General features: G+C 33.3%; 1 protein-coding gene across 1 annotated transcript in view; it reads right to left on the bottom strand.

Moving 5' to 3' along the window:
- Window positions 1-13,632, bottom strand: part of LOC123548279 (beta-1,4-galactosyltransferase galt-1-like) — a 42,561-nt gene that overhangs the window by 16,353 nt on the left and 12,576 nt on the right. Inside the window, exon 3 of the mRNA XM_053534611.1 lies at window positions 6,734-6,871. Coding sequence (XP_053390586.1) covers window positions 6,734-6,871 — 138 coding nt within the window. The remainder of the gene's footprint in view (window positions 1-6,733; window positions 6,872-13,632) is intronic.

Raw genomic sequence — 13,632 nt, 5'->3', positions numbered from 1 at the left:
TAAGCTTATATTTTACAGAAATAAACATAATTTAGCAAATAATATCTATATTTATTTTTCATTTTCAGTATGTAGAACGTTTTATAAAGGCGTGTACCTCCATATTTTGGCTAAAATGATCTTATTTTAAAATTAAAGTTTGGTCATATTATAAACATTGGTGAAATATGAGTTCTTATTGCTAAACTATCTTATAAATGCCAAATCAAGAAAAAAATGCCCGATTCGAGAATCGTACCTGGGCCGCCGCGGCAATAAGAGCTTTCTCCCTGTCATTACCAACACACCACGGAGGATCATGTATTTAACAATCGTTGAATATAGATGTTTTAAATTAAAGCCTTGTACCTCAAGTAAAGCGTTAGAAAGGCTTTTTTCAATTTTCAATGTAAAAGTTAGTAAAAACAACTAATCGTCATGCGTTCCCGTAACAATAGTGTGTCAGTAATTAAGTTTCAAAGTTGTCTTGTAACATTAAATACCTGATACCTAAATATTTTCTTTTTTTGTTGTCATACGATCTGGAGGCCAGTGCCTTTAAACTCCAATGTGCGGTTACTGCCTATGAAAATATCTTAACATGAAAAAAATGGGAAGTATTTTGTCCATTCAAAATTCAGCGGAATGAGTTTTGTCCGTCTCTCTTATACATAGTTTTGATATTTAGATTCGTTTTCTAGAAAGCTACTTTGTTTATGAAAACTATCAATTTAGCGACATGGTATAGAATATAGTGGGAAGAGTTGGTCCGGATAAATGTTCAAGTCGTACGTTACATGATCAGCAATACTATGTATGTCAAAGAATGCAGATGCGTACAGAAAGTGTGCCACATGGGACATTAGACCGCCTGGCCGAAGTAATAGCTTTGAAACTATATCACTTTATTGACGATCAACAATCTTGGCATCTTGACATCGCCTTAATATTGCGTAAATCAGCAATTAATCTAATCTCTTAAATATTTTGATCAAATATCTATATATGCATAGTAATAAAGTGACACCACTAATCTTTAGTGTACTACATTTCAGACTTGTTATATTTAAAAATATCAATAAACTAAAAACAGATTTTCACAGAAATATGCTGCATGGAAGAGTATACACAGTCTTCATTTTCGCGGTGATGGTCAGGGGCGGATCCAGTTTCCAGGGACATGACCCATGGAGGTAGTATATAGATGGGATGCGGGTTTGTTTTCCTCTAATAAGTACCTGTCAATTAGTTAAATAAAGTGTTACGTATCGTGTTGCTCAATATGGAGTTTCGTTATGCAGCCGAAGTTAACAGATACTTGGATCGGGGTGTTCCAACATTTTCCGTTTACATCATAACGTTGCTTTCAGCATACATTTTTACGTCATTATTTTCAAATGCTGACACCATGACTTGTGTTGACGAAATACACACATTTTACCTACGGTCACGGTAGTGGAGTTATAATGAATCTACATTGAAACTGTTCATCTTTTAAGGACTTTATAAAAGCGTTACATATGGCGAATGAAAAATGTAGATTTCGAAGCGATTTCATTTTCCGATGAAATAATTTAAGAAAAAGAGATGTGGGTTATGTCTTATTTTGTCGATATGAACATCTGAGAGAAAAGAGGAGGAATTAAATAAAACCTTACTCTGGTATATAATTCGTTTAAAAAATTACAGGAATACGGTTGTACCTTCATTTTCAAATGTTTGTGTAAAAATAGAATATTATACCAATTTTACCTGTTGTTCTGCACTTTCAAATGATATGGATAATTATGTCATATATATTGCACAAATATAAATACGCTTACCTTACAGAATATGTAATTCGTGTCACACTGTTCCATGCAAACAGATTACACATAATCGTTCGTGTTTTTTTATTGAAAACTTGTATGGTAAAAATTTACACCCATAGTATCAAGCGAAATTCTTTGAAGAAAGCAACTAAAGTAAATAGAGGCGGTCAGCTGTTTAGAAGTCAGAGGTATAATAAAATTGTGCGGTAAAACTTGTCGCGTGCCAATTTTGTGTACTAGCAAATATCCCAATTAATGGCTATAATCGATAGGTGTGATTATCCACTCAAACTCAATCACAACTAATTGGATGCATGTGTTTCTTAAAGTTATCTTATCTGTCTTACGACGCATAGATAAGACTGTTGTGTGATTTGGCTAAAATTGTATTTATTTTCTTTATGTGTTTTATATGACATATAAGAATAATGAAATAAAGTGCAATAATAAATATATATATATATCAGGTCATTTCCAATTATGTCCAGCCCTTTACGATCAGCGTGTTTTATGCACTGACTAAGTTTTGCCTTTCTTTCATTTAAAAACAGAAAATTATTTTTCATTTCCTTTTTATAAATGAAATACGAAGAAATACTTTTTATAATAAATAATACGCAATAATAAATATATTACAGGTCCTTTCCGATGTTCAATTCTTTTTGATCAGTGCGTTTTATACGCTGGTTTATATATATGTAATTCATTTAGAAACGAAAAAAGAAACTTTCTATTACATCATTTTTTTTCTGTTTCAACTGTTTAGTGAAATATGAGGTAACAATCAAATAAAGCACAAAACAAACATGGCAGACCGTTTAAGCCATTTCTTGCACCGGCTCATATATTGTCTTTTATTGTTAAACAACTATAAGATCGATAATGATTTTTTTTTCATAATTTATTTTCTTTTTAAATAGTTAAATGAAATATGAAGAAATGAAATAAGAAGAAATATTTCAATAATATCATATAATAAACATGTGACAGACTCTTCCCGATAATATTAAGACCTTCCCAGTATCTCGTTATACCAGATGTAAAAGGTGAAATATATTTTTATCATTTCAAAGTAGAATGAATCGCAAATTTAAGATATAGACGGCGGCATTGGTGGTTTTTGTTTTTGGTAGCTGAGATAACCGTTAGTTAACGGGAAACGAGAAACGTTTCAGAACCGTTTCAGAAGCGTTTACAAACGAGATTGCACGGAAATTTATCGCCAGCTCCACTGTAGTGATATTCTTACCACTACTTATTTTATGTCTACATAAACTATATGTAGTAAGAGTTTTAAAATATGAAATTTATGTCTAGTATATTTGTATCCTTTGGTAATTGAAACGCCATTCAAATTTGTTAGTACCTGAAATGGCGTGTAGTTGCTCAGGATACAACATATGTTCTTTAGAACATGACAAGACATAGAGATACAAGTACTGGAATTTCCAAATTTGTACAGCTATAATACCAGATAGAATTTAATTATTTTATGTTAAATATAGATACTACAAGCTTAATCAATCCACTTCATACTCCATTAATTACTAATAAGTGCTGTTGCTGTTTCTGAAGATTTTATAAAAAAGAACAAGGAATATACCGAAATGAACACAGACTACTTAAAACAAAACCCCACCTCAGCGTATGTATTTATTATAGATAGGCCACACTGACAAAACAAACACAGTTAGAAACACAAATGGGTGCCACCTCGGAATGGACAGTTGCAAAACCACTACTATGGAGCTTAAGCCCTGTACTTGTTCATAAACCCACACTCTCTATCCCTACCGTGTTTAACAGTTATAGGGCAGTATCAAAACAAAAGTACACCCGCCAGGTGAATCACTTACAGACATATTGCTAATGAATGAACATGAAGAACAGAAAACTGACCTGTGAAAATATATAGAAAATAAAAACTTAACTATCAAATACGTATTGTTTAATGTTTGTGTGGAAAGCACAGCAACAAGAGAAACACGACAAGAGCCCGACGTAACAATCCAGAAATCAAGTATCAAAGCAGCTCAGTCAAGATGGACTTAATGAATTGCCTATCATGAAGTCTTCCACATATCCTCTCAGATCTAATCAAACAGCTGAACACCAAATATGCCGTAGTTTACGAAAAAAGAGGTCATAACCCCTTTTAATAAAAGTTTCAATAATATTCCCCTAACCACTTTCCATAACATAGAATCTTATGACGTTTTTAGATAACACCCCCATTAAACTCAAATTTTTATAAATCTTCACTGCAAGCTTTTGTGACACATCTAAAGGCTAAAATCTTTAGATACAAGTCAGGTGTCGCTTAAGGGTTCGGTTTGTTTTTTAATGGTTATTTTCTAACTGTATTTTGGTAAAGCTAATAAACGTAAAGAGGTTATGACCCAACTGTTTTTCGAAGCACCGCATATTTAGTGATCAACATTTTTACAGTTGGAATTTACGCATTCCTCTTTGATTTTGTCTGGGTAAACAGTCTGAGGACTTTATGAGAGGTAGCTTTTTAGTCCCAGCTGATTATACGCTCTGGCCTCTTTTGTAGGGTCCCTAAAGGGTGTTTCCCTTGAGGCATTGTCTCCTGCAAAGGCATTGAGTATAATATTATTCGTTCTTGGTTTTTAAGGTTTGCTTTTTATGTAAATCAAGAACATTTTTGTATTTTACCTAACTTGTCTTTGCTGCATTCGCGTGTTTAAGGAATTTGCCTGGTCGAGGTGATGTTTATTTACACAGTCAACTGGCGTTGGAACATTGTGAGGGTAATACCACAGACCTGTTTAAGCTTCCCAGTGGTTGTTTTGACAACCAAGGCTATCGGAACGTGCTTATACCTGTTGGATATCCGTCTTTGTTTATAGAGAAACTAGAAATTACCAAATGGACCTTAAGAATTGGTCTCTGATATTAACGGATTCGAGTATATCTCAATCTTTTTTTTTTTCTGAGAGATATTATTCTGAGGTCATATTGCCTGTCTATGCTAGACATTATTGTTGCATTTTGAAAACGAAGAAATTGAACTGGTTTATAATTTGTCAGATATGACGGTGACTTTGTAGTTACGTTAACAGTGTATAGGTTTGACTGAACTATTTCTGTTTCAACAAAAATGATTCACCACTTGCTTTAACGAAATGAACGTAACAGAAAATGGGCAGTTTTCTCATATTGCATCCCTTGGTTTTTTTAAGTTTGTATTGATACTTAGAAAATAAAGATAATTCACTGATGTAGCTTATCGTTTAGGAAATTTTCAAGTTGAGGAGTGATATCTCGAAGTAATCTTTATCAAAAAAATGGCAAGATCCCATAAATTTGGATGTGCAAACAGTTGATATAACATTACATTTCTTTTTAGTTAATTAAAATAAGTTTCATTATTAGATCTAACATCACCCCGATGTGTTTTTCTATTAAAGGAAGAAGATAGAAATTTGTGATATTATTCAACAATGCACTGATGTACGTCACACTTATTAAGTCATAGCGTTAAACGTCAAAGCGGGCTGCTGTAAAAGAAACCCACACAAAACAAGCAGGTATTTGGTAATGTCGTCATTTTTTTTTTTGTAGAATTTAACATCGCACCGACACAAGGATAGGTCATATGGCGACTTTACAGATTTTGATGGTGAAGGAAGAGCCCCTCCATGCATTATGTCATCACAAGCGGGCACATTGGTAGAAACACCAACCTTCCGTAACCAGCTGGATGGCTTTCTCACATGAAGAATTCAACGCCTCGAGTGAAGCTCGAACCCAAATCGCTAAGGGGAAAGTGAGTCTAACTCAGCGACTTTAGCCTCTTGGCGATGGAGGCCTCGGATGTCGTCAATGATGTATATAATAATCTTATATTTCGTGCTAAAATCGAAGCAATATATCTCGGATATTGACTTATCTTGAATAATATCACAGAATATCGTTTAGATACGTATTATTGTATCACTCGGGCTGCGCCTGAGTGTAATTGATTCCTTTGCATCTAAACTCCAAACAATGATTTTACGCAACGTCAAATCACTAATGTAGTATTTCTGAAACAAGATTCATAATTTAATTAGTTTGGTTCGTCTAAGAAACAAGAAGGCTTTTCGTTTCATCTTGGACATCTTCTTCAAGACATTTGCGTTTATTGACGAAAAGAAAACCTTTCCATAACTCTGGTATCATACAAATAAATAATCAATGAAACGCTGGCTTAAACTCTTACGTTAGTTATAAAATATGTCGTATTACAAACAGAGATGTAAATGAGAAGTAAAACATCTTTTACAAAACACTGCTTTAGACAAGACACATGACCACTACACATAAGCAGGCATAAGACGTAATGTATCAATAAAATTGTGTTATAAACATATAGCTATTCTTTAATGAACGTGTGAAAAAATACGCACTAAGTGTTGCATAATGTGTAGCATATTTACTAATCTGAAATATTTATCAAATTACTAAGACTGCAAGCTGACCTCACTGAAAAATAAAACAAGATAGAGGTAAACGTATAAACAAGCTCTTACTTTATTTATATTAAACTCACGCTGTACAAATGGAAAAATAATTGATTCTTAATACTATAACAACGGTCAAAACCTACATAGATCTGTGAAATCTGCTAAAAAGTTTGTGTCGAGAACTCTAATTTTATTTTGTGATGTGCTTGTTACTTTCAATGGATCGCCGCCCTGCATTCCCTTCAGTGGTCATTAACCTCATTCGCAAGAACGTAATGGACAAAATAAATTGTGTTCTAGATTTGAGCCTATTGTTGAATAACTACTAGTAATTTAAAGAAAAACATAATTTGGTAGCCAAATTTCCCGAAGAATAGTGAAGCTCTTTAAGTCTCCAGAGAAATTAACTTACATATAAGCAAATAAATTAAAACCATATCAACATTCATACCTAGACATGCAGATACTTACGTTAAATTCTTATGGTCTTGAATTAGAACAACTGTAGCTTCATTATGTATTGATTCAAACTGGCTTGCATAACTCATTAAACAATGAACAGTGGCATATTTGATTTTCGACACACCAATTACACGTACCTTGTGTATCCTAAAAGTAAATGTCGGTATATAACTGCAATTTAGTTAGTTAAAACTTAACAACAAAAATTTGTGGACACCTGTGTCACTTATTCATTTATTACGCCTTGATAAATGTCAATCGCAAATACGTCTCACACTAACATGTTATATTCTAAGTATAAAATGGCAGTTGTATATGACGTTTCTCCTTACTGAAGTTTATCAAAATTAAGATTGGCTACCTCCTATCAATTTAATTCTAATTTTTATTATCATATTTTTAGATCGCTAATCAGGGCCTCCATGGGAGAATGGTTAGGGTCATGGACTTCAATTCACTTGCCCCCGGATGTTACTGCATGTTTTCAAATTTATTTGCGGCAGGCATAGCTCTATGTGGGGATAGTTTGGTTGTTTTTGTGATGCATGGAACTGTTTTGTAATTATATTTAATGTTTTGTCATACCTTTCCGGGACTGAGTAAATTTCATTATTTCCGTTCATATAAAGGTACTCAGAAATTGTACACTATAGAATACATGTATAAGGCAATGCGTTCTGTCGTAATTAGCATTGTCAGTATGCGCTTAATTACGGCACTGAAATCTGCGCACAATGAAACTGATTTTGTGGTTTATTGTGCAATTGTGAGAACAAAATCTGTCTAAAATGCTTTCAATTTCTCAAGCAAGAATGCTTAAAAGATGCGCGAAGCCCTAATATATCACACCCATAGTGGTAGTTCTTATTCGCTCCTGGACGTTTTAGCGACAGCGATTGGCTAGCTATATATTGTATGACCAGCGTTTTTGTTTCTGCTTTAGAAATAAATAGCGGTTTTATCTGTATACTGCTCAGTACTGGTAAAATATGATATATAATTTAAGTTAGAACAGCCACCAGGATATCTTTGCAAAACCAGGATTTTGGCAAACTTCACAACCATTTCTAAGTGACCTAGAAACTTCTGTTTTAGCTTGGATGGTAGTTTAGGGGCCAAGGAGCAATAAATGATATAGTTTTGAATTATTTTTAATTATCTTATGTACAAAAAAGATGATTTAAACAAGAAATATCTTTAAAAATGATGGTCGGCGAATTGTAATAAGGAAAGAAGTTTATGAATTTTTCATCTAACATTTATCTTTCATCTAACATTTTTCAAATTGCAAAACTAAACACCGCACTTTAACAATTTAAATGGTTGTCTTTTAATTTTTCGCAAAGGTTTCGTAGGGTTGCAATTTTGTTTTGTTTATCCTTAGACGAATAACTACAGCAGTAGTTTGATGAAGATTCATGAAGCGGTTCATGAGAAGAGGTCATTAAACGTGTTTATATTTTTAGCTAAATTGGTCCCTATCCCCATTTGTAACAAAATAGCAGGAGATCTTACGATATTGTTACACATCGAGTTTGATAAAAATCCATTACATTTTAGTGGTTTATGCGAAGAAAGTCATATCTACTTTTAGCTATAGTGGTCCCTAATAGGGCCCAAGTTCCTATATAAATAAATTTGGAAGAGGACCTTATAATGATGCTCCAGACCAAGTATGACAAAGATCCACCAAGCTGTTCATGAGACGCTGTATAAAGGCATTTCTAGTTTTAGCTCTAGCAGCCCCTAAAAGGGGTCAAATGTCCCAGCTGAACAAAGTTGGCTGCGGGCCTAATAAAGATGCTACAAATCAAGTTTGATTAGAATACATGAGAAAAAATCAATTAAAGGATTTATTTATTTATTATTTTTATTTATTTCTAAAATAGGCCAGCTGATCCCGCTTTAACAAATGCATATTCGCTATTCATGAAACTTTGGACAATGACGTCACACCTATAAAAAAGTGAAGGTCAAGCAAAACATTGTAATTATTTCAATATTTCTGTTTTATAAGCAAAGTTTGACCGTAGTCATATCACATAGATAAACTGTATGCAGCGTACCTTGGTTTCAGTGTAATGAGATTCAGTCATTATATAGCACATATTTCAACTGAGTTCAATATTTGCATACAATACTAAAGAAAAATATTCATACATAATAAATCAGTTAAATAATTTATAACAAATATATCAAAGCAAACAAGTACTCATTTTAATATGCAATCTGAATAAGTCACAAAAGCAAGAAACCTTTTCATATACAGACGACAATTGTAACAAGGAAAATCTTTTAAAAAGCACTTCTCTACATAAAAGACTCTTATCACACCCTTATTCATGTGATACGCAGACCGTATTCAGCTCTTTCTTTAATTTGATATTATGTTGGTATTTGAACATGTTTTTATCATATTTATTAAATTTACTTATCATTTTGAGATACATTTTGTATATCCATATTCTTGCTAAATATTCTGAGCCAAAGTTAGCTTTAAAACTGTGAACAGCGTCGTTTAGGATAAAACGCTTTGTCTACATTTCACTCAGCGTATCACAATCAACAGAGTGAAAGAAATTGACACTCTCGTCCAATCAGGCAGAGTGTTGCATAAATCTTCCATTTTGATAAATTATCTATAATGCGTTATCAAGTAGTTTGATTTGCAAACTGAAGTCACGTGGCATAGGTAACGAAAACGAATTTAGACGGCGTCGCCGAAAAATGTGTCCAATTGGATTTTTCCAGTTTCAAATCGGATACATGGCGTCCGATTGGAACTTTTGAAAATCCAATCGGACATTTTTCCAATATTTTGGCGGGCTGGATTTTTTTCCGGTCGGATACAATATTTTTTATAACAAATTTAAAGGCAACTCTGTGTTACTTTTGTGTTTTTCATGTCTTTTTGTCTGGGTTTGAGATCCATACTATGGTAAATAAAAAAATCCCATTTAAAAAGCTGGAAAATAATCAGATTGGACATTTTAAGAAAAAAATCAGATTTATTGTAAACAGTTACAAACAGGATCAATAAACACCCTTAAACATAAATAGTGAATAACAATGTTTTAGTCAGTTTAAAATGGTTTTTAAAAAAATTCTAAATCCAGTTGGATTTTTTCCTATTTTAGGAGTTGAATATTTTTCCAGCTTTTAAAGTTGGATTTTTTTCCAGCTTTAAAAATTGGAAAAAAATATCTAGCTTAAAATATGGGACTTTTTTTCCAATTTTGAGTTACTGTTGTCATTTTAAGGCTAAAATACTTCTTTTCCAGGCATTTTTGAACTGCATTAATATAAATTTACTGACCAGTGAGCCATAAAATATGGTCTGTTATTTGTTACTTATCTATAAATTATTATGAGTTCCAATGAAATCTGAAACTTCAATACTTTTCTATGTTGACGTCCAAATGAATATCATATAGGACCTGCGACGTCATTTGTGACATCAGTTTCATGTATGCCATTGCGTTTAAAAGTTTTTTATAAACAGGAATTTGTACCATTCATATAGAAATAATATATACTTTTGTGAATGTAAAAAAAATATTTGTATTGCATCTAGAAATGGGCACTCCATATATCTCGGAATAATATTCCCCCATTACATCTCCGAGTATCCAAAGCATATTTCCAGCGTATTTTCTCAAATCTTATACAAATCTAATAACCAATTAATAACCAAAATAATTATTCCAAGATAGAGACTAAATATAAATTTCTTCCGTTTTATGCTATAGCGCAACAATTGTTTATAAAGAAATAAATGTTGTTCTTGCGCTTCATCATGTGACATTTTTAGCCTGCCGAACGGATTCTGTTGTTTCTACGATAAAACAAGAGGGCCAAGATGGCCCTAGGTCGCTCACCTGAGAAACACACCATAATACACCATAACAGTGTAAACATAGACCTAGTGATTGCATGGAAAAAAATATTCTGACCAAGTATCATTAAAATTGGAGCAAACACAAGTATTTTTTTTATTTGACCTAGTTTTTGACCCAAGATGACCCATATTCGAACTTGACCTAGATTTTATCAAGGCAATCATTCTGACCAAATTTCATGAAGATCAATTGAAAAATTCAGCCTCTATCACATACACACGATTTTCATTTGATTTGACCTAGTGACCTAGTTTTTGACCCCAGATGACCCATATTCAAATTTGGCCTAGATTTCATCAAGGCAATCATTCTAACCAAATTTCATAAAGATCAATTGAAAAAATCAGCCTCTATTGCATACACAAGGTTTTTCTTTGATTTGACCTAGTGACCTAGTTTTTGACCACAGATAACCAATAACCAAACTCAACCTAGATTTTATCAAGGCAATAATTCTGACCAAATTTCATAAATATCAATTGAAAAATACAGCCTCTATCGCATACACAAGGTTTTTCTTTGATTTGACCTAGTGACCTAGTTTTTGTCCCCAGATAATCCATATTCGAACATTTCCTAGATTTTATCAAGGCAATCATTGTGACAATATTTCATGAAGATCAATTGAAAAATACAGCCTCTATCACATACACAAGATTTTCATTTGATCTGACCTAGTGACCTAACTTTTGACCCAAGGTGACCCATATTCAAATTTGACCACGATTTTATCAAGGCAATTACTCTGACTGAATTTCATGAAGATCAATTGAAAAATATAGCCTCTATCGCATACACACGGTTTTTCTTTGATTTGACCTAATGACCTACTTTTTGATCCCAGATGACCCATATTCAAAGCTGACCTAGATTTCATCAAGGCAATCATTGTGACCAAAATTGATGAAGATTAATTGAAAAATACAGCCTCTATCGCATACACAATGTTTTTCTTTGATTTGACCTAGTGACCTAGTTTTTGACCCCAGATGACCCGTTTTCAATTCGGCCTAGATTTCATCAAGGTAATCATTCTGACCAAAATTCATGAAGAATAATTGAAAAATACAGCCTCTATCGCATACACAAGGTTTTTCTTTGACTTGACCTAGTGACCTAGTTTTTGACCCCAGATGACCCATATTCAAATTTGGTCTAGATTTCATCAAGGCAATCATTCCGTCCAAATTTCATAAAGATCAATTGAAAAAATCAGCCTCTATTGCATACACAAGGTTTTTCTTTGATTTGACCTAGTGACCTAGTTTTTGACCAAAGATGACCAATAACCAAACTCAACCTAGATTTTATCAAGGCAATAATTCTGACCAAATTTCATAAATATCAATTGAAAAATACAGCCTCTATCGCATACACAAGGTTTTTTCTTTGATTTGACCTAGTGACCTAGTTTTTGTCTCCAGATAATCCATATTCGAACATTTTCTAGATTTTATCAAGGCAATCATTGTGACAAAATTTCATGAAGATCAATTGAAAAATACAGCCTCTATCACATACACAAGATTTTCATTTGATCTGACCTAGTGACCTAACTTTTGACCCAAGGTGGCCCATATTCAAACTTGACCAAGATTTTATCAAGGCAATTATTCTGACTGAATTTCATTAAGATCAATTGAAAAATATAGCCTCTATCGCATACACACGGTTTTTCTTTGATTTGACCTAATGACCTACTTTTTAATCCCAGATGACCCATATTCAAAGCTGACCTAGATTTCATCAAGGCAATCATTGTGACCAAAATTGATGAAGATTAATTGAAAAATACAGCCTCTATCGCATACACAATGTTTTTCTTTGATTTGACCTAGTGACCTAGTTTTTGACCCCAGATGACCCGTTTTCAATTCGGCCTAGATTTCATCAAGGTAATCATTCAGACCAAAATTCATGAAGATTAATTGAAAAATACAGCCTCTATCGCATACACAAGGTTTTTCTTTGACTTGACCTAGTGACCTAGTTTTTGACCCCAGATGACCCATTTTCCAACTCGCCTAGAATTCATCAAGGTAATCATTCTGACCAAATTTCATGAAGATCAGTTGAAAAATACAGCCTCTATCGCATACACAATCTAAATGCTGACGGACGACAGACAGACGACAGACAGACGACAGACGACGGACGCCGGACATCGAGCGATCAGAAAAACTCACCTGAACATTGCTCAGGTGAGCTAAAAATTGAAATACCAGTTTCAGAACAATACATTTTGAGACAAAAATGGTCCAAAATACACTCCTTGTGCGACCTGTATCTTATTATCTGCAAACGACTGGCCTAAAACATATGTATATTTATAAAGCGTGCGACCATATTTGTAACCGTGCACTTTTTCCACAAATCTGAGCTAAATCTGGATGGATTGATGACCATTTCCATTTTATTTGAGTTCCGGTATCTCAGGTAAGATTTTAGACACGGTCATCTACATGGAGCTTCAAGCATTAGTTTATTTTACACAGTAATTTCTCGTACGCACGAGTCCTTCATTCTATAAACATTATGAATAACCATTTGAATATAAATGCCTTTACAGTACATCTACTTGTTGTAGTAAAAAAATCGTACTAGATCATAATACCAGACAGGCCCCTGCCCCTTAACTAAGCGCAGGTTTTATTTCACACAAAGCGATAACACGCATATTCGTCAAATCCTGACATAGTATTTACAGAAATATGAGGAAATTGTCTTAATGTTAATCATTATGTAGAACACTACTTACCTTAAATATTTTTTTAAGAAATTCATCGATTTGTAACTGAATGACAGGTCATGGACATAATCCGAATTGTTTGTTTTTATTTTTTATTCCATTCGGCGCATTTAATTTATCCAGTAGAAACATTAATAAGATGTCAGTATCTACTCGGTAAGCAGGAAATAACCGATTTCAATTGTACGGAAAACTTACGGACGGAAGGCGTATATTTTTACGAATTATATCATGTCGATATCAAGTTACATTCTGTCACA

The sequence above is a fragment of the Mercenaria mercenaria genome, unplaced genomic scaffold, assembly GCF_021730395.1.
Source record: "Mercenaria mercenaria strain notata unplaced genomic scaffold, MADL_Memer_1 contig_3850, whole genome shotgun sequence".
NCBI lineage: Eukaryota > Metazoa > Mollusca > Bivalvia > Venerida > Veneridae > Mercenaria > Mercenaria mercenaria.
This window is presented reverse-complemented; position numbering and strand designations above follow the sequence as displayed.